Source organism: Onychostoma macrolepis, chromosome 10, assembly GCF_012432095.1.
Source record: "Onychostoma macrolepis isolate SWU-2019 chromosome 10, ASM1243209v1, whole genome shotgun sequence".
NCBI lineage: Eukaryota > Metazoa > Chordata > Actinopteri > Cypriniformes > Cyprinidae > Onychostoma > Onychostoma macrolepis.
In genome coordinates, this window is record NC_081164.1 from 20,787,244 (window position 1) to 20,810,481 (window position 23,238).

Consider the following 23,238-nt stretch of genomic DNA (forward strand, 5'->3'; position numbering starts at 1 on the left):
CAACCTTTCTACTCCTCTCATCATAAAAACTGAGCCCCACACAAAGAAATAGCCGTTCACATCTTTTGTGCGCTCAGGTTCATTATTTCAAATGTAGATGCGCGGCAAGCACACACACTGCACACTTCTGCGCTGCATTACGTCTCTGACAAGGTTTTTTTTCGTCCTCCATGCCATAGGTGCAGATTTATGTTTCTGCAGGTCAGTGCCCACTGTTCACACTGCATAACGCGCACTTGTAATATCTGAGAGCACCCAGTGTTGTTCACATAAAACTGGACGCACCGGCGGCGCGCTCTCATATACTCATATAGTGACGGAAATCCACCCGCGATCCGAGCGGACAGGATAGGCTACTCTTGAACTGAATATGCGCTCTGCAATAATAACGTGATCGGTGCCTATGGTCCATGCTGATAGCTGTTCTGGGGCTAGTTTTCATCTCCATAAACATATATGAAGCTAATACAGTGGCTGGAAATCCGTTTATCCTTCGGTTCCTTGTGCTTGCCTATCTTCATAGAGAACGCGGAAATGGCGCGGCGGCGATTTTCACGCATTTTTAGAGCTGTGAACAGGAAAACCTATTTAGAGCACCTTATTATAATAATTAAAATATCGATAATCGTATCGCACTGAGAAGAATCGCGATATATCGCCATATCGATTTATTGTCCCACCCCTAGCTTCCACCCGCTGTTATTTCAGCGTTTTACTTTAGATATACTTTCATTTATGACGTTTGGAATGCAGTACGTTAGATGCACGAAACTCACGTACTGACAGACTTTTACGTGCGCATTATGTACTGTCCTGAAGCTTGCAGCTGCGGTTAAATGCACTTGCATCTCCAAATACTTTTATATGAAATTGATGTAAACGCAGTCAGTTATGTTTTCAGAGCAGGACAAACCATTTGATGTGTCAAATTAGATCTGTGCATTAGTGTGAATGCAGCCTATTAAAGCTGCCACTGTCTATGATCACTGCAGTCAAGCCAGCCTCCACTTTGAAAAAAAAAAAAAAAAACAGTCATTCTAGCCGCCACGTTATTTTGTGGTGCACGCATATACTATGCGTTACGGTAATAGCGTGTTAAAACAGATCAGAGGAAAAGCGATCTTTAGCTTTCATTTATTGAGCCAGTTTCTCTGTCAATGAATGAATGAATGAATGAATGAATGGGCAATATATCTCATGCGAAATGCATGCACATCTCGTCAGAAAAGCCGGTTCCTTGATTAGCGGTAAATCTCCATCACCTGTTTTCAAATGGAACGGCATTTAATACACAGAGCCACAGTTCACTTACAAGCTAGGCAATATTGCGTTCATTATCGAAGGCGATTCATCTGCGATAATGAATGCGATATTGCGTAGCTTGTCAGTGATCTACGGCTCTGTGTATTAAATGCCACTCCATTTGAAAACAGGTGATGGAGATTTACCGCTAATCAAGGAACCAGCTTTACTGACGAGATGTGCATGCATATCGCATGAGATATATCGCCCAGGCCTATTTTGTATCTGTAAATTCACATAGTTATAAAAATAAAATCCCCTGTCTCCACAAAAAAGTTTCACTTTAGATTAACAGTACACCAGCCCAGGGTGTCACTCAGTCAGTTTAAGGACTGATGTAGCATTACATAATAAAAGCCCTCCAAAAACTCATATATAACTAGTTTTCTCTGAATTTGAATAGCTTTAAAAATGAGACTCCCTGTTTCCACAGACCAGTTTCAATTCAGATTAATAGTTCACAACACCAGGGTGTCACTCAGTCAGTTTTAGGACTGTCTAATGTAGCATTACATAACAAAAGCCCTGCAAAAACTCATATATGACCAGATTTGTCTTTGATTTTGGATATATTTATTATGTACTGCTACATCAGACCATCCTGAAACTGGCTAAGTAACACCGTGGGGTAGTGGGCTGTCAATCTGAATTGAAACTGTTGCGTGGAAACAGGGAGTGTCTTTTTTAGAACTATCTGAATTTAAAGACAAAACTGGTCATATATGAGGGCTTTTTGTAGGGCTTTTATTATGTAATGCTACATCAGACAGGGTAACACTTTATTTTAAGCTGTCATAATACAGAGTAATTACCTAATTAAGTACTTAGTAGTAGCCGCTGTACTTACATGAAACAAAATGTACTTACCATGTAACTAATTTATGGAGCAGCCTGTACTTATAGTTTGTAATTATGTAGATGTAATAGGCAGCTACTGATACACACATGTAACAGACCGAGTCTGTTACACAGCTACTTGTACACTTAAGTACAATCTTGATACACTTTATTTTAAGTAGCTTATGTCTGTGTACTCACATTTATAATTACAATGTTTAAGTCTGCAACACATTTAACAATCTTTTGGTTACATAAGTAGCTGTGTAACAGACTCTGTCTGTTACATATGTGTAACAGTAGCTGCCTATAACATGTACATGATTATAAACTGTAAGTACAGGCTGTTCCATAACAGTTACATGGTAAGTACATTTTTGTTTCATGTAAGTACAACGGCTACTACCAAGTACTTAATTAGGTAATTACTCTGTATTATGGACACCTTAAAATAAAGTGTTACCTCAGACAGTCCTAAAACTGACTGAGTGACACCCTGGGGTTGTGAACTACTAATCTGAATTGAAAGTGATGTGTGGAAACAGTGAGTTTCCTTTCTAGAGTTATCCGAAATCAAAGACAAAATTGGTCATATATGAGTTTTTGGAGGGCTTTTATTATGTCTTATGTCTTTATTATGTCTTATGTATTAAGACCATCCTGAAACTGGGGGGTTAATGGTAACACCGAGGGGTAATGGGCTGTCAATCTGAATTAAAACTAGTCTGTGGAAACAGAGATGGTTTGTGGAGACGGGATTTTATTTTTATAACTATGTGAATTTACAGATACAAAATGGATATGCAAGTTGTAAAAGGGTTTTATTTTGTTATTTCTCATCAGACAGTTTTATCATATTAATTGGTCTATTTATTTATTCATTCATAATCAGACCGTTTTAAACTTATTTATTCATTAATTCATTCATTGGAGAAACTGGCTCAAATGAAAGCTAAAGATCGCTTTTTTTCTCTGATCTGTTTTAACACGCTATTACCGTAAAGCATAGTATATCCGTGTACCACAAAATAACGTGGCGGCTAGAATGACCGTGTTTTTCAAAGTGGAGGCTGGCCTGAACGCAGTCTATGATCTCATCAGTAATAATCAAACGGCAATAATGCTGAAGGAAAAAGAAAAACCCACAACTATGATTGTCGGTAAGCTTTCGGATACTTAAAGAACACATTTTAAATAAGTAATTATTTTAAGAAGTAGCCTGCTTATGTCATTTAGTTTAAAAAATAAAAAATATTGCACAAAATAAATTTGATATAAAATTTATATGAAAATGTAGCCATGTGCAGTAATATTGAAAAATGAGGATGTGATGCATGGTGATATCGAATTTAATCAAAACTAATTTAATCGAAACGAATCGTCAAACCAGTGCCGATTCACACCCCTAATTTTAAGATGGCATATAACTATAAACAAAAAAGCACAGAAACTCCAATTTTGGAGAGATAGAGAGCACGCGCATGTGAAGACAGTGCTCATAGAGTGCGGGAGTATTGAACTGAGGTTTTTTTTTTTTTTTTGCCTTCTTATAGGTTAAATACACAATTGTATGTGTCAAAATGCTGGTATTTGCAAGCATCCTCATAAACACAGTAATTTAGGTCTTAAAGCTGCACTAAGTGAATTTTGCCAAACAACGTTAACCAAAACATAAACATGCTCATACCCCAACAGGACCTCACCCCTATTTTGATATCTCCTTCCCACACGTACGTACACAACGCTGGCAACAACGATGGCAAATCCGCTATGCATGCCGTCCAAAGGTATGATGTCATGAATAGGTGAAAGTGATGTGTCTTACTATGCTAATTCAGGTGGAATGTGTTTGGTAACAGCGTGTGTTTTAATACTTAAATGGTTTAGCACCATTTTACATTGAAGACGATGTTGCTTCAATATTTACATGGGTCCTATCACTTGCTTGATCGTAAACCTTCTTTTTAATGTTTTGTTCCTCCAATTTTTTTATCTGCCATCCCTCTCTATCCATAGTCAATATCAGTCCTGTGCACTCTCTTCTCCCTGTCATTACTATACACGCCCCTTACACCCCATTCACACGGGGCGTCGGCATCAACGCCTCGTTTACTTTGAATGGAGTGACGTCAAGCATTGCCGAACTGAATTGTGGGTCCGTCGCGTCGCTTCACTGGCGTTGCTCGCAGCAGAAGTTGAAAACTTTTCAACTTTTCAAGCGCCAACGCAGGCGTCAGCCAATCAGATCGCCTTATGCAAATACCCTAGCGTAGACGCTCGCCAATCCCATTCATGCAACACCAGAAAAGTAATGTAATTGGCTGTTGTCACTATGACGGTCGCGTCAGCACCAAGCTTCAGTCACGCCCTCCGTCGAGCATTGACGCCAATGCCCTGTGTGAATGGGGCGTTACTGCAGATTGGCAGCAAGTGTGTTTTGGGACTCTGCCCGACACTGTGGTCAAAAGCATTTTTCAAATATTGCTTATAGCACCTAAAAAGCAAACAGCTGAGAAAGATTGGATTTGGGCAGCTCTTAAAGTGACAGCAGTCATGTTAATCAAACAACAAAAGAGAAAATTTGTCACGTCATATCGCTCACCCCAATTGGAAACAGTTGTGCTGCTTAATATTTTTCTGTATGCATAATAAATCTAAAAGAATCAGTAAAATGCTTTTTAAAACAGTTTTAGATTGTGTATAAGATGTTAAACCGCAGGACATGTCAACACCAAAGTACAGATGAGCAGGGATTTCCAGACAGAGGATTTAGGCCACTAAATAAATCTGCCAGAGGAGTTGAGAAGAGCGCTGAGATCTAACCACAGTTCACCATCAGGCCATGCTACATGTTTGCTGGATAAAATTAGGCATTCTGTATCTGCTAACTGCTGTAAACACTGAATATCAAGATGATTGAAAAGAAAACGTTAAGTAGCGTTATGTCGACCAGGCAGATTTATCATTCGGTCATTTGGCAGTGATCAGCATTGTTGAACTTGCTTCAAAAGCTACTACAATATTAGAAATTATATTATATAATATGTGTGTATATATATATATATATATACACACACACACACACACACACATACATACAACTTCAGGCATTCACAAATACTGGATTAGGATTTTTAAAAATTATTTTTGAGAATCTGGACATTCAAAAATCAATTCTGTCAATTAAATATTGTAAAGCTAAAAAGCTAAACATAATTATATTGTTTGATAACTAAAAGGTTGTAGGTTCAAGGCCTGCAAGGAAAATATTAAACATCAGTCTGACATACCTTCTGCCAGAGTTTCTTCTACAGTGACCTGGTGTCTTCCAACAGTGAAAGCCCGTCCGATAAAATTCCCACCAACACTGCTGCTGGATCCAGAACTACCAGCTCCACCTCCAGAACCGGGTCCAGAGCCCACCAGCTCCCGCCGGGAGTCAAAGAACTTCTTCATGATGTATCAAAGAACCCTTAACTACTTACGAGAGTCTTTAAGAAACTTAAGTGGGTTGGTTGTTCTGGTGCCAGAGGTCTAGATCAGCTATTACTGTCAAACATGGACTATTAGCCCAATGCTGGTGCTGATCACAGCTTAAATGAACCGTATAGCAACAAAAACGTACTAGTAAACGAAAACAAACGGTATATGTACTAAATTAATGCATCACAGTTGAGTATATCCAAATAAACAGCAACTATCATTGATGGCCTGATATGATTAAAGTGTTTGTCTAACGTTAGTGTCTATATACGGGACACGGGCCCATATCACGATATAAATACTTAAATACAGCTGAAATCAATGTAAACATTTAAGCCCTGTTGAAAAATTAACCTTCAAATGTAAAGTGAAGAGAAATTATTGTTTTGATGGATGAAAGTCAAACTCTCCATCGTCAGCCAGCTGTGCAGCTCATTAGAACCTCTGAAAACAACCCACTTTTCGCAGAAAAGCAGATGACATGCGGATATTAATTAGACTAACAGAAGATTTAATTTGTTAAACGTCCATAATCATATTAATTCGTCTCTTGTTTGATGAAAAATAATCATTTAAATTCAACAAATACTCAGCTAGGCGCTAACGCTAGCATTCCTGCAAAACCCGATCAGACGCGTGACACATCTCATCTGCGCGCTCCGCCGGTGAACGGTGAACGGATACGGTTTGATTTTAATCGGACAGAATCAAATTCAGGCAGAAATGAGCGTGTTGTTCATGGCGTTTCTCGTCTGCGGCTTCGGATGCTGCAGATGCGCCAGCTAACCGGAAACCACACCGGAAGCGTGAAGCTAACGCTATAATAAAAGTCTGAAATTCTTAATAATTAAAGCCGTTTCTCCACCTTTCAGCAGCAGGGCAGAGAAAATGTTGACCTTATGAGGTCAAATTAAATATTATATGAGCAGAATTCATTCTACTTTATTTGTATGTGTTTTGGAACCCAGTCATCAAAATGTGGGACATGCACATATGTAAGGTTTTGGAAAGACATTAAATTGTGTTTTTGTCAAGAGGGAAACGAGTGCATTGTCCATTTGTTATCACTGTATTTACCAAAAATATTTTTCATATTTAAATATTTACCCATTCTAAAATCGAAAAAAAAAAATCGGTCACTAACGTTACCGTCATACTTTAACAGCAAAACAGACTGTAAGTTACTGCAAAGCCTTAAATCTATTCTTTGACTGATTGATTCACGATGCACAACATGATTATGATTAAAGACTAAGAAACCGTGAAAGACGTTTATGTGAAGGAGGGGTGCTTTTAAATTGTCAACTTGTACCAGAAGGGGATGCTGTAACTCCCTATGCAAATAATCAGTCACTTATCAGCTTTATAGAACCGCTACATAGTTACAAAATTACGTTTTTTGTTGCCAGATGGAAGATAGCTGGCAGCGTTCTACTTGTGTTTATCCGTGATAATGCAATTATATATTTATATTTTAAAAACAAGTTTAAAGTGATTTTTACCCTTTATGGGCATTTTTACCTTTATAAAGTGTTTTTTTTTATAGAATATCGTTATTATTAAAATCATTATCAACAAAATTCATCTTTGCGATGCAGAGGAAACACGGAAGCTGCATCTGAAGTGGCATTCAGATGTATTTACACATTGTTTAATGCAAGACATGAATGCATTTAACCTGCAGTTACAAATGCATAAATGTTTTGATATTTTAATCCTAAAACATTGAATACTGATATTTGGAAATTATTTAAAAAATATATACTGAAATTAAAACTGCCAATAGGTGGCAGTAAGTCACTGTTATTAAGTGAGTCATTGCGATTGAACCGAATCATTTAAACGGTTGATTCATTCAGGAACGAAACACTGTCATTTTGCTCAGACACGCAAAACACTGCTGGGGCTGTGTTTGGAACCATCTTTTGTTGGCGAAATAGAGCGAAAATAGGCAATATGGTGTCTAAAACGTAAGTCTATTAACTTATTGTTTATTGAACTGTTGTATAAAATCAATATCACATTTATTGGGGTGGTATATAATCATATAGTTGATTAACTATATGAAATTATATAAATATACATATTTTCTGCCCCATCTTGAATTTTGGGAGCATTCTTCATTTTATTAGACTGAATCATGCAGTGAAAGAATGCACTCAGTCAGTCTAGCTAGTGTTTAAGCACTCATAGCTCCTCTTATAATCTGTATGATAAATGAATCTCTTACTTTTATCGTCTGCACTTTTATTGCTTATGATGAGGGAATTCGCAAGTTTCAGTCTGAGCAAAATTCAGCGATGACTAATCTGACCGCCTCTGATTGGCCACTGCATTCCTGAGCTCAACAGAAACGTGTGTGATTGGTTATGATGAGTAATGCTGTACAAACGCTTAAAAATAAAATACGATGTAACATGAGCAGGTCTAAATTTAATACAGCCATCGAATCTTTTCATTTAATTCTTTCATTCTTTCATTTTCACTAGTTCAATGTTTCAAGTACTATAGTTTTATTCAAAAACCAGGGGACCCCCCATAACACCCAAAAATATATACTTGGGGGGTCCCCTGGTTTTTGAATAAAACTATAGTACTCCTTAATGCTTATGGGAGGTCCGGGACCTATGAATGACCTATGAATGATCATAATGTGGGTGAAAAATCATTGTGTCAACAAGCGAGTCCTAGTTTCAACAAACTGTTCCTCAGGTTATGAACTGTTCAATCTCTCATCTCAACGTAATATAAAGAGGAGGGGCCGTAAATGAGGAACTGTAACACGATTCTGTTCATACAGGCCAACACCCACAAAACTCAGAAAGATTCTCGCAAATCTTCACGTCCATTCAGAGAGACGGGTGTCGTGCATCTCTGAATCCAGCACTTCAGAAGGTAAGATAGTAAATACTCCCATCCGCTTTCCTAAAAAACTTTTACTTCGCTTTCATGTTATTCGCGTCTCTTTCCGCTCTATAACGAATGCTTATGATATCAGTTTACTTATTCAACAGGCGAATAGAAATCACTCCATGGAAATAAAACTTAACCGTGGATTGAAGCTTGTTTTTAAAATGAAGTTTTCTATCGTAACGTTTTGCTACAATACTGAACGCCCATATTCTGTCACGTGACTCCATACTGCTAAACATGATCCCTTCAAATGTGGCTTTCATTAAAATACAATGAGTCATATTGCTTTGCATGGCAAATTAATTAGACCTCATGCTTTACAAACACAAGGCAACGACCTAGATCTAGTATAGTCAGCAAGGAAGGATATAACCACAAGAGGGAAAATAATGAATAATCTCTTCTGTTTCTCCAAGATCAGGATTTTTGACATTTTTGATGCTATAAGGACCCCCAAATGTGATGATTTCCTTGTGAAGGACCCTCTTGTTAAAATATAAAAGCAGTATATTTAGGCCTGTACTGTGTGTGGGAAATATGAAATGCAACAAAGACAACTAAATCAAATAATTGTTTTCAAAATTAAATAACTGGCTTTTGCATTGTTGAATTGTTAAAATATTATCTGAAATAAATTCCTTTTTATTAAGCTGACTGCAAAAAAAAGTGTTAATTTTAGATATGCAAATGTTTCCGACAAACAAAAATTGCAAATATCTTGATTTTTTTTTTACCTGTCTTTAGAAAGCAGAATTACATACTGTTACATTTAGTAAATGTTGACATTATAAAAAAAAAAAAAAAAATGGTGAACATATTTCACTAATATACCAAACATCAGAGATTGGAATATGGACTTATTATTCATGTAATTGTTATGTCAAAATTCTTGTTTCTGTTTTAATTTCTTCAGAGGAATCTTATTAAGTTGATGACAAGACTGAAAACTCAAGAGCAATAACATTTTCCTTTGGGTTTTAATTTGCGGGTTACACTGGCAGGCATACGCTGAGCTTTCTCAAACAAGAGCTAAATCTTTTATATGAAACGCTGAAATGCATTTTGAATGTCAATTAATTAATCTCTGATACTGAGGCTCAATCAAAAGAGGTTTGTGAACAGTGTTGCAGTTGCACAGCAGGAGTCAAATATAATACTCACAGGCTCTTTGAACATACAGCACATTGTATACAAAGAATATATTATTAAAGGATCTTAAATGATGCACTATATTGTCATGGGGCCGCTGTCAGTGTTAGAACACAATGAAGTGAAAACTGAGAGACTGTCAGATGTCTCTGCGTTTTGGGGGTTAGAAAAGGTTTTAAGTTTATTGTTCCAAAGGGGAATCTGATACTGAGCATTAGGCTGTTAATTACCGGTTGAGCCTCTTCTGCTTAATGAGCTGAATAGTAAAGTGGAAACCATTTTGTTTGTGCATCCAAAGGTGTTATTTATTTAGTAGTGTCATTAACCCTGTTATTAAGAGCTCACTCCTAAATTTCACTTAAATAAAACCCAAACAAACTGGCATGCATTTCCTAAAATCATTGCAAGCCTGAGTAGATCAAAGAAACCACTGACACCAATAGGATTACAATTTAGGATTGCAATGGTTTTGGGAAATGAAGCCCTGGTCTGTTTCATTGTTATATGTGTCAAAATAAAACTTTAGTGTTTGTGGATTTCAAAAGACATATATTATAAATGCATGAAACAAAATTGATTATAACAAACCACTTTTGCATTTTATCAGTTTAAAAAGTATTTGTTTTATATGTACAGTTGCCTATACAATGGCTTCATATATTTAATGCTTCCATATATTTAACACATTTTTTTTTTATTTCTTGCCTTTAGTGTTCTCATCTCCTCATCTCAAAACTTAAACCTTTCCTCCATCACAATGGCAGCGGTAAGAAAAGTATTTTGAATGTAAAAAGAGAGACATTGTTACTGCCATCTTTTTTACTGTTCTCGTAAACATTTGATGCATTTAATCACACTTCTAGACGATTCAAAGGCAATTAATTGTATTGTATCATTATCACACATTATCATTTGGTTCATTCTCATTTTCCAGTCAAAAATCTGGCAAATAATGCTTGAAATTAATTTAGTCGAAAAACTGAATGTATGTGAATTTTAAAAGGGTGGCAACTTTTCAAGAAGATCACATATAAGATTGTAGAAAATAGTTATGTCACAGTAAAGAATGTGTTTGGGGTAAGTAAATTATTATTTTTTAAATTACTTTTATTCTCCAAAAATGGATTAAATGAGACAGTAAAGACATTTATACATTTATAATGTTCCAAAAGATTTCTATTTTAAATAAATACCCTGCAAAGATGTATAATAATTTTGACAAAAATATTAAGCAGCACAACTGTTTTCAACATGAATAGTAATAAGCAATATTTCTTGAGCTGCAAATCAGCATATTAGAATGATTTCTGAAGGATCATGTGACACTGAAGACTGAAGTAATGATGCTGAAAATGTAGCTTCACGGTCACAGGAATAAATTACTTTTTAAAATGTATTCAAATAGAAAAGTTATTTATAGTATTCATGTTTAACAATATTACTGTTTTACTGTATTTTTGAAATGCAGCCTTGGTTAGCTTAAGAGAATTTAATTTTTAAATTTTAAATTAAAATAATGTAGAATTAATTTTAGTTTTAACATTTGAGAAAGTTTTGCCTTTGACACAATCTGAGCCTAAAAATATATAAGTTGTCAAGCAGCCCTGTGACAGCAACTCTCATTTTCAGGGGTCAGTTTATCCTTAGGTTTTGCACACTTGTTAAATCTGTCTAAAGATGCTGTTATCTCTTCTTTGCTGTAGTTGGGTAACCGTGGAACCGTCACGGAGGCATCAGGCTTCAACCCAGAGGAAGATGCCCAGAAAATCTACAGTGCTATGAAAGGAGCTGGTAAGTGATCGGACAAATCAGAGCCAGGCTTCAGGATGAGCGTATTTACAAGACCCATTTTCTGTCTATTTTAATCAAATGAGAATCTTTATCGCTTGGTTGCATTTTAAATGATGCAGCCAGTTGATTTCTTATCAGGTAGATCAGAGAACTACATCTCTCTTCATTTCCAATGAAACCTGCAAGCTGTTCTCAGCGCTGACACCTGTGGTTCAGCTGGGCTTTGGTCCAATGCAAAGTAGAGGTTGATTCCCTGGCATTCGTCCTAACCGAAAAGGTGTTTCCTCACTGCTGTAGACTAGAGCTTGGCATGCTGTTGAGAGTGCAGATTTCTACTTAAATGGCCTTCAGCTGATTTCAGCGTGAGGTGTATTACGAAACACAACTCACACTCGTCTTGTTTGACAAAGGCTCGCTTGTTGGCCTTAAGTGAGTTATGAGTAACATGCAATTTGATACTTTAAATAACAGTGAGCTTGTGATTCTGAAAGTGTCAAAAATGTCTGTGCAGTACAAGAAAATGAAGCAATCTCTTGCCGTTTGATGAACAAGCATGTGATGTGCAGCCTGGGGCTTTACGCATAACTTTATATAACAAGCATATTCCAAAAGTGTCAGAAATGTATATGCAGATGTGAAACTGAAAATTGTCATCACCCTTGTGTCATTCCAAACTTTCTGTCTTTCATGGAACGTAAAAGGAGAAGTTCTGCAGAATATACAATGTAATGTGTCACAAAAAACATTATCTACAAAAACCATAGAAATATATAGATCTTGTATATAGAATTATATATAGGAAACACTACACTGTTCAAAATTTAGCAGTCAGTAAGACTTTATTTTTTATTAATACTTTTAATCCACAAAGACACATTAAGTTGGTCAAAAATGACGGTAAAGACACTTATGTTGTTACAAAAGATTTCGGTTTCAAATAATTGCTGTTGTTTTGTTCTTCATTAACAAAATGTATCATGGTTTCCATAAAAAATATTTCTCAATGTTAACAATAATAAGAAATGTTTCTAAAAAATTTTTTTTAAATAGATTAAGATACAAACGTTGTACAGTAAATTGTAAGTTACTGTAAATTTTAATATGTCATGATATTAATTTCTACTGTATTTTTTTCAAATAAATGCAGCTTTGGTGAGCATAAGAGACTTTCAAAAATGTTAAAACATTATTTCTTATTTCTGTAATATTTATTATACTATTTATTATATACATTTAATAGTACAATAAAAAACAATATCCATAATCAGTGCGTTTTGCTGAAGATGACAAACGGCTGATGCTGATAATCTCAAAATGAGTAAATAATTGGTTTGAAATGACAAAGTTGACTACATGATCACAGAATTTTTAGTTTTTGCATGAACTGTTACTTTAACCAAACCTGAATGAATTCCAGGTACGAATGAGGCAACTATCATTGAGATCCTCGTTCGTCGCACTATTGCACAAAGGCAGAAAATCAAGGAGGCTTTCAAACAGAGCGTGGGAAAGGTAATATACTCTATACTTTAATTTAACCAACAGTTGCCATACTCTGCTGTAAGATCTATAAAACTCCGTAGCCCATCATTAACAGATCTCACTTTGGACCAAAACAACATGTTTTCCTGGTCGAAATTAGGGAAGCTTGTAGTCATGTTCTTATCTTTGTGGAAGGTTCTAATGGCAGGGACGGTGTGAGCAACCGTCAGGTTGTATTTACATAAAACATAAGGTGATTAGATAACTTTGTTGACAATTCTTGATGATTCTGTAGCCAGTATGAAGATAGACAAAGCAGAGTATGAATCGCTGATAAGAGATGCTGGTGACTGCAATCATTAACTCTTCAGTGGACACGGTGAGGGAACAGAGAGTCCATCTACAAACAGTATCTTTTGGGAGACATCCCTGCTTCATGACTGTTATCATAAACGGGTATAAAGAATGCAGCATTGACTTTTATTGCACTTCCTGGTGGTTGCCCTGGCCTAGATTAATCTGTAAACCTCTGTTACTCTGTAAGCCAGTCAGGGGAGCCAGAATCAGTAAAAGTTACGGTCATGTCTTGCTTCTTATGTTAATGGAAAAACACAGACTGACTACAGCGCTGTCTACGTAGCAAGAAAGTGTGAGTCATTGTGGGGGAAGCTCTGGACAGCATTCAGTACAGTCTCGTGGAGACGACATGCCTTCCCCACCCAGACTTACAGCAGATATTACAGTTTTGGTCTACAACATGCAGGATGTGGAAATAAAGCTTAAAGCATGAATGAATATATCTAAGAAGAAATATTTGAATTTTAAGCTTGAAAAGCCTGGGTTTATGTGCTGTCTGTGCTATTTTAAAAACAAACTTACACTGTATTCCCATGTGGTAAATCACACTATATTTTAAAATGCCTATTCAGGAACTGCTTGACTGCTTGAAGTCAGAGCTTACTGGAAACTTTGAGATGGTTGTGGTTGGCCTGATGATGCCCGCCCCGGTGTACGACGCATATGAGCTGAGAAACGCCATCAAGGTTAGTGAGGACTGGGAAATGTGTAAAGCAAAGCTCATTTCATATGGTATTTTATTTTTCACATGAGAGCATTTTTACTTGAATGTGCAAGGCTTCTGGTGTCAAACGCTTCCAGCTGTTTTAACTGTCCAAAAACAGCCCATTATGCTGCTTCATGTTGCAAACTCGTATTTCTTATCATATTATATTAATTTATTATCCTAATTCTAAACACTGGTTTGTAGCTCAAATAGTTTTACAGTTTACTTCTTGTAATTATATCTTACTTCCACATCTTAAAATAACAAACTGGCATTATCATTGTTAAACACACTTACAATAAATCCAATCACTATGTGTGTGTATGTTTATGTGGTTTATGAGGACACAAATTTGTATGACATGGTTATTACAAGGAGAAGGTGATTTATGAGGACATTTTCAGTGTCCCCATAATTCAAAAGGCTTATATATCATACAGAATAAGTTTGTTTTTGTTTTTTTCTTAAGAAAGTAGAAATGCACAAAGTTTCCTGTAAGGGGTAGGTTTAGGTGTAGGGTTGGTGCAGGGCGATAGAAAATATGGTTTGTACAGTATAGAAACCATTATGGCTATGGAGAGTCCCCGCGTAAACCATAAAAACCTATGTGTGTGTGTGTGTGTGTGTGTGTGTGTGTGTGTGTGTGTGTGTGTATATATATATATATATATATATATATATATATATATTTGACGCAGTCAGATCAGGGCAGCATTATCTTTAATTTAAAAAAATGTGATGTGACTTGTAGCCAAGTATGGTAACCCATACTTGGAATTTGTGCTCTGCATTTAACCCATTCAAATACAACAATATAACAATATTATAATATTGTAAAAAAAAAAAAAAAAAAAGACATTACTGTCTGTTTTTTCCATGTTGAAAAATAAGGTGTCTCCTGATCACCGTCAGCCTTTCAAATGCCTTTTTCAAAAATAGACTTGGTTTGTCAACGCCAATAGCCTCGTGGGCAATGTGCCGACATACAGTCCGACATACAGTGCCGTTGCGCTATGGGTGTCCCGAGCTCGAGTCCATTTTGCTTCCTGTCAGATCTAGACTGTCCTATTGTAATAAAGGCAAAAATAAATCTTTAAAAAAATAGACTTGGTTGTTTTGGTCATGTACAGTACCATGGTATTGTTTGAAGTACATAGGTGTACCATAACATATAAATAAAATAATATATGAATATAGTAATCATTTAGTCACGTTGTATTATCCATCACTTGACATTGGTACCATACTTTTTGTGAGTTTACATTATTGATCGATTGAGGTGTGTGTGTGTGTATTTTATTTATATATATATATATATATATATGTCACTGATCACAGTATCTTTGACCTTTGTCCAGGGTGCAGGGACAGAGGAGGCATGTCTAATTGACATCCTGGCCTCAAGAAGCACCACTGAGATAAAGGAAATCGTTGCTACTTACAAAAGAGGTACATATAATACACTACAGTTCACACTTGGATATACACTCTTGCATTGTGCAGAATATACAAGTCTCCTCATATTACACTGTTTTCAATGACTTTTCTTGTGCTGATGATGTCATTATCACAGAACATGGCAAGAGTCTTGAGGACGATGTCTGCGGAGACACATCTGGAATGTTCCAGAGGGTTTTGGTGTCTTTACTCACGGTAAATAAATCACCTGCATTATCTTATTTGTGAAGATTATTTGATGCCTTTCCTCGTCCCTTCTTGTTTGCCATGCAAAACTTCACCATCCACAGTGTCCGGCCGGGGCAGGTGTGACCCCTGATAGTTTGGAATATGGGACATATTGTTTTCTGCTTTGCTTATAGGCTGGGCGTGACGAGAGCACCAAGGTGGATGAGGCTCAGGCCGTCCAGGATGCAAAGGTGAGGATTTTGTCGTGGTTAGCAGTAGCTTTTTGAGTAATAAGCACATGTTAAATTTTTGTGGTGTAATGGGTTCTGATTACCTTAAACTGGCTATTACTTTGACATTACTTGCTTAGCAAATCCAGTGTGATTTGGCAATAGTAGTGCTTCAGTATACGGCGACCCCTAAATCTACTGGACATGTCAAAAACACTTTCAATTATTTTCAATTTCAATGATTTTTATAAAATACTTCTGACAAAACCTATAGCGTTCATCATTGTACAACTGACTCAAGTGAAGTCTCAAAGTGCTCTAAGTGAAGAGCATTAAGTACAAAAAAAACAACATTGTAAGCTGATTTGCTTATGAAATATAAGCCTATATAAAACAGATTCATACAGATTCATTAGTTGGACCGCACTGGTGGCTCTCTAAGTGTTTCATTCACTTAAATATCCATTTCTCGCAAATCGGACTGCACTGGTTGTGCTGCATGCTTCTGATTCAAAAGAATTGTCTCATAAGAGTCATTCATCGAGTATTCAGACTACACTGGTCGTGCGGTATTTTTTTGATTTATTGATAATAACCAGCTCATAAGAGTCATTCACTTTGGAATCCGCTTACAGTGGCCACAGAAAAAGTGTTCTTGTGGTGCCTTTCTTTAGAATAACTATTGTTTAATTGTTATCTAATGTAGTGACAGATTTACTTTTGGCTGAGGTTTGTAAATATGATTTGGGTCTCTGTATATATATTCAGTATCAGCGAACTCCTTTATAATGTGTGGGGTTCAGCCTTAGGCACACAACAGTCATGTAGATGTTCATTAATCATTAACAGTATGAAAGGAAATTGCTTAGATAAAATTTTCAATTGTTTCTCATCCAACAGGACATCTACGAGGCGGGTGAAGCTCACTGGGGAACAGATGAAGTCAAGTTCCTCACTGTGCTGTGTGTGAGGAACAGAAACCACTTACTCCGAGGTATGTGTGCGTGCCAGATAATAACAGAAAGCTGCTTCCCAGTCAAGTGATCATTCTTATGTAACAGTAGAAAGCAGCACAGTGGGAAAATGACCTTGGGACAATGAAATAGACTCATTACTTCCACCTCGTGGTGAAAGGATGTAAATAAAGTTGTTTGGAACAGACATCTCAGCCTATTCATGCTGTTCATTTCAATTTTGGAAAGTACAGTGTTATTTTACTATTATTTATATACTATGATAGTTTTTATTAATATTTTGAATTAGCATTTTACATTTTCAGTTTAAGTTCAGTTTAATTTTAGTAGCTTTGTGTGTTTTCGTAATTTTTGTCAGTTTAAGATATAAACGACCATTTATTTAGCTATTTATTTGAACTAGATCCTGCCAATTGAATTAAACGTGCAAGATCATGTGACAACTATAGCGTTTGAAGCTTTGCATATTGCACGCTGATTCAAAGAGTATTGCATCCATCTTTTCAGTGTTCCAGGAGTATCAGAAGATTGCTGGACGGGACATTGAAGACAGCATAAAGAGGGAGATGTCTGGCTGCCTGGAGGATGCATTTCTGGCAATAGGTCAGTTGTGAGTATTGCAATATTTCAATCATCATCACATTTTCAATTGCATACTGGGATCTAAAAAGCGTCTCTTAACATTTGCAGTGAAATGCCTGAAAAACAAGCCTGCATTTTTTGCTGAAAGGCTCTACAAGTCGATGAAGGTAAATGAAAATAACGACTAATCTACTTTTTCCACACATTAGGGATATTACCAGTACAAAAGTAATATTTTCTCTTGTTTCTCGGCTCTTAGGGTTTAGGCACCACAGATAGCGTGCTGATCAGGATCATGGTGGCTCGTGCAGAGATCGATATGCTCGACATCAAAGCAGAGTTCCTCAAGATGTATGGAAAGACCCTTCACTCCTTTATAAAGGTGGGACACAGCTGTTTCACTGAGAATATTTGACTAAACACATTACTCGAAAGTCATTAACAACAGATTACAAATACTCTAACACAAGAGCAAAGCCAAACTTTTAAAGGAATAGTTCACCCAAAAATGAAAACTTGCTGAAAATGTACTTATTCAGTGTGTCGATGAGTTTGTTTGTTCATAAAAACAAATTTGGATAAATTTAGCATTACATAATTTGCTCACCAATGGATCCTCTGCAGTGAATGGGTGCCGTCAGAATGAGAGTCCAAACAGCTGATAAAAACATTGCAACAATCTACAAGTAATCAACATGACTCCAGTCCATCAATTAATAATAATAATAATAATACTACATTTTATTTAAGGCGCCTTTCAAATCACTCAAGGTCACCGTACATCAAGGAGCAACAAATAAAACAACAATAAATAGCAACAATATCAATGAACCATGAAAAGAAAAAGAAAACAGCAGCTCCCCAAAAAAAAAAAAAAAATCAGACTTGAGTGCAGACAGTAATCATGTAGGATAAGCTATTCTGAATAAGTGAGTTTTGAGTTTAGCTTTGAATTGGGAAAACGAGTCTAAATTGCGGATGGTAGCTGGGAGGGAATTCCAAAGGCGAGGGGCAGCACGGCTAAAGGCTCTATGACCCATAGTTGTTAAACGAGCCGTGGGTGTATGGAGAAGACCCATTGAGGAAGAACGAAGCATTCGAGAAGGAGCATAGGGCTGAATGAGATCTGAGAGATAAGTTGGAGCGAGGTTATGGAGAGTTTTATATGCGAGAAGAAAGATTTTAAATTCAATGTGAAATTTGATGGGAAGCCAATGTAGCTGTTGAAGAGATGGAGTAATGTGTTGTATAGTTGGAACGCGGGTTATGATGCGAGCAGCTGAATTCTGAATCAACTGGAGTTTATGAAGAAGCTTGTGTGGTAAACCAAATAGAAGAGAATTACAGTAGTCAATGCGAGAGGTGACAAGTGAGTGAACAAGAATGGCAGTACTGTGTGGGAGAGAAATGAGCAGGCGAGCAATATTACGGAGATGAAAGTAGCAAATCCGGGTTATACTATTAATGTGAGCTTCAAATGAAAGAGTGCTGTCAAAGATGACCCCTAGGTTCTTAACCTGGCGAGAAGGAGAGACTGAGGAGGCATCAATTGATAAAGAAAAACTACAGGACCTAGAGAGAATAGAATTAGTGCCTACAAGGAGTACTTCAGTCTTATTGCCGTTAAGTTTAAGAAAGTTTGCAGAGAACCAGGTTTTTATTTCGTGAAGACAGTTAGTAAGTCAGGCTGGTGGAAGAATGGAATCAGGCTTAGTAGATACATAAAGTTGTGTATCATCAGCATAACAGTGAAATTTAATATCAAATTTTGAAAAGATATTACCAAGTGGGAGAAGATCAATTAGGAACAGCAGAGGACCTAGGACAGAACCTTGGGGGACACCGCAGCTAACAGAAAATGAATGGGAGTGAAAACTTTTTAATTGTACAAACTGTGTACGATTGGAAAGGTATGAAGTAAACCAAGTGAGAGGAGTACCAGAAATACCAATAGCAGATAAACGGTTTAACAAGATATTGTGCGAAATGGTATCAAAAGCTGCACTCAAATCAAGCAAAACAAGAATAGATAAGGACCCACCATCAGCAGCCATTAACAGATCATTAGTTACTCTCACCAAGGCGGTTTCTGTACTATGCTTAGGGCGAAATCCTGACTGAAAACACTCATATAAGTTATTATTACTAAGGTGAGCTTGAACCTGTGCTGCAACTGCTTTTTCAAGTATTTTCGACATAAATGGAAGATTTGAGATGGGACAGAAGTTATCTAAATTGTTAGGGTCTGCACCAGGTTTTTTGAGCATTGGGGTTATAGCAGCTATTTTAAAAGATGATGGAACAGTGCCAGAACTAAGGGAAGTTTGAACAATACGAGTTATAAGAGGAGAAAGAGAAGGAAGACAGTCTTTTACCAGGTGAGTTGGTATAGGATCAAGTAAGCATGTGGAAGAATTAGATTTATAAATAAAATTAGAAATTTCTAATTCAGATGGCAGGGTAAAAGAAGAGAAAAGAGTAAGAGGGGAATCGATTGAAATGCTACATAATGAATTACAATATGGGTTAGCCGGAGAGGCCAGCTGTTGGTGGATAGCAGTTATTTTTACACCAAAAAAAGACATGAATTCAACACATTGAGCAGTGCAGTACAGGTGTGCAGGAAGGCTGTCAGGTGGTTTCAGTATACAATTTACAGTGGAGAACAAAGCTTTAGTATTACAATCTCCAGACTCAATTAAATGTGAATAAAACTCATATTTGGCAGCAGAAAGAGCATCTTTATAAAGATGAACATGTTCGTTATACAGCTCTCTATGTACCATAAGTCCAGTTCGTTTGTAAAGGCGTTCCAAACGCCGCCCACAAGTTTTTAGCTGGCGAAGTTCAGGAGTAAACCAGGGCGCAGAGTTAATGAAAGATACAGTCCGAGTTTTAAGAGGTGCAAAATTATCCAGGAGCTGTCGTAGTTCAGAATTATAAAAGGAGACCAAATCATCAGAGGAAGAGAGATGGTCACTGTATGGAAGGTCAGTGATTGCAACAGTAAAAGCTGAGGGGTTGATCTTTTTTATATTCCGGAATGTCATAGAACGTTGTTGCTTGGATCTAGAGTGTGTAACATTTACATTGAAAGAAAGCAATTTATGATCGGATAAGGGTATTGCAGTTGCCGTACAGTCCAGAGGTGTAACACCTGAACAGCAAACAAGGTCCAGGAGTGTGGCCTTTCTGACCCATTCTAAAGTCCACATATTGCTGGAGACCAAAACTGTACAGGCAGGAAATGAAATCCCTTGTGAGTGATTTACTAGCAGTGTCCACATGAATATTAAAATCGCCCAGTAGAATAATATTAGGTGATAAGGTACACAGTGAAGTTAAAAATGCACAAAATTCATCTAAGAATGCATTACAGTATTTGGGAGGTCGATAAACAACAGCTAAAACTGTAGGTGATGGACCACTGATAGATAAAGCAACTGATTCAAAAGAAGCGTACATTGATACAGACAACGGAGATACTTTATAAGTCGATTTGTGAAGTATGGCTAGACCTCCGCCACGTCTGGAGATACGAGGTTGCGAAATATAAACAACCCCGAGGGACACGCATGATTAAACTCTAAAAAGTCATTCTCTTGCTGCCAGGTCTCAACCAAACAGAATAAATTGAACTTACGATCATCCACAATGTCACTGATGAAGAGACCCTTGTTAGAGAGTGAACATACATTAAAAAGTCCGATTTTGAGCTCATTACCACCCAGTGAAGGGCTAGCCGATCTGGCTAAGCTAGCCAAGACACTCTGGTCAACAATCCGCCGAGTATTCCTCGCTGCTCGCGGAGCTGAGGTCCAGAATGACCGTATAGTAGGGGTGTGCGATACTGCAAATTTTGGTATCGATCCAATACCAAGTAAATACAGGGCAAGTATCGCCGATACTGATACCGATACCGATACTTTTCATTTTTAATAACATGCATTTAAATGACCAATTACACTTTGAAAATTAACAATCACATGTTGATATGACTAAAATATTACATTCACCTTAAAGCTATGTGGATATTTGCATTGTTAGGCATTTTCCACCCATAGAAAAGAGTTATAAAGGGAAAAATTCGGTAAATTTAATGGGTCTGGCTTCCAGTCTAATCTGTTTCCAGCAATTTTAAACTGTACAAAACAGCTCGTTTTGCTGCTTGCTTGGTATTGCAAACTGGTGTTTCTTACCATATTATTTTAATTAATTGTCTTAATTATAAACACACACTGTGGATAGCACAAACAATTTTACCATTTATTGCACTGTTATTTTCTCATGATTTCCTACCGTGCCTAATGAAGTGGAAGTCTCGCACATACAGTCTATGAAAAAAACTTACTTCCAAGTTGAAAAAGGTGAATAAGTTTGGTGATGTTGCCACAGTGGCAATTTCTACCGTTCCATCTCTCGCTGTAGCCAATAATATCCGCTTGCGCTTGGAGTCGCTGAGTCACGTGATGGCATAACAGCAGGGAGGAGCAGTAATGTTTGCATACCAGACGTGAAAAGAGCGGTATATAAACACACAGACATGTCTATTCTTTGTTGAATGTATTAAGCAATATATTAAGTGTAGAGGAGAGGAAATTAACCTAAAGTATCGATCTAATCTCGCTAGTATCGATCCGATATCGATACCAACGTTGGTATCGATACTATCGATATTAAGATCGATTTGCCCACCCCTACCGTATAGCCTTCGAGTCATCATACCTGAAAGCCCGTCGAGACCCACGATGGCTGTATTTCGGGCAGGGATGGTAAACAATGTCCTGATAGAGGCAGAGTAGCACCGAAGCCGGTAGAGCTCGGTCGCTGTATATAAAAACAGTGAAGTCGCCGAGTGGAGCAGTGACGATAGAACAATCCAAACGATGATGAAAAAATGGTAAGTCCTCATCGCGTCAGTCAAAACGAAGTTCAACAACGAAGCTCAACAAAGGTAAAAGTTAAAACACCGGAGAGCAGCGGCAGCCAGTTGCGCCAGCGCGGAATATTATATATTATATAACAATTAACATCTTGCAAAGTGAAAAACTGTGTGTTTATAAGAAACAAATCCATGAAGACGTTTTACATGTAAACCGTTTTTCTAGCCAATATGGGCCCAGAATCCATAACACTTCATCCAGTAAAAGACTCCATTGTCTGTTATTTTCTCACATCAAATCCACTGACATATTTTTTTAGAAATCTTTTGATTTGTTAATGGTGCTTGATCTGTGCATATTTCTCTCCTGATTCAGACGAGCAGACTTGTTCCCTGTAGAAAGCTATATTATAGAGAACTTGTATTTTAGCTGAAACCAATGGCTTTAAGTTCAAAATATCCTGATGGATTTTTTCCTTACAAACACGCAGCTTTTTGCTTCACGATATGTTATTTGATGGACTGGAGTGGTGTGGATTATTGTGATGTTTTTATCAGCTGTTTGGACTCTCATTCTGATCCAGTACTAACATTTAACCCATCATGAAACTCTTTTCTGTTTGTTTTCTAGGGTGACACGTCGGGCGATTACCGTAAGATCCTGTTGGAGCTGTGCGGAGGGGAAAAGTAACACGTTGGCCGTGTTCATTAGCGTGAAACGCTCTCTCTCACACCAGGCCTACAGCATTTCAAACACATTCCTTGTTTGCAATACCAATTAAAACCAAACAGTGATGTTTTAAATGAGATTTATGATTTTTTTTGTTTATTGCCTTGAAATTTATGGGAGTCCTTTACAGATTGGCACATCTTAGTGTTTGTCAAATAAATAAAAGGAGAAAAGAACAACCTGTATTGACCGTA

General features: G+C 37.0%; 2 protein-coding genes across 4 annotated transcripts in view; one reads left to right on the plus strand and one right to left on the minus strand.

The window, feature by feature from the left end:
- Positions 1–6,415, minus strand: part of aak1b (AP2 associated kinase 1b) — a 60,546-nt gene extending 54,131 nt beyond the window's left edge. For all 3 annotated transcript variants that reach the window (XM_058788878.1, XM_058788877.1, XM_058788879.1), the window contains exon 1: positions 5,430–6,415. In XM_058788878.1, the coding sequence (XP_058644861.1) occupies positions 5,430–5,595 (166 nt within the window). In that variant the 5' untranslated portion in view covers positions 5,596–6,415. The remainder of the gene's footprint in view (positions 1–5,429) is intronic.
- Positions 6,416–8,379: 1,964 nt separating this feature from the next.
- anxa4 (annexin A4) lies at positions 8,380–23,238 on the plus strand. The gene is made up of 13 exons (XM_058788967.1): positions 8,380–8,517; positions 10,396–10,450; positions 11,388–11,475; positions 12,893–12,987; positions 13,887–14,000; positions 15,379–15,469; positions 15,594–15,673; positions 15,841–15,897; positions 16,777–16,870; positions 17,358–17,453; positions 17,541–17,599; positions 17,692–17,814; positions 22,946–23,238. Exons 2-13 carry the CDS (start codon positions 10,442–10,444, stop codon positions 23,003–23,005), a joined length of 966 nt encoding a protein of 321 aa, XP_058644950.1. The 5' UTR covers positions 8,380–8,517; positions 10,396–10,441; the 3' UTR covers positions 23,006–23,238.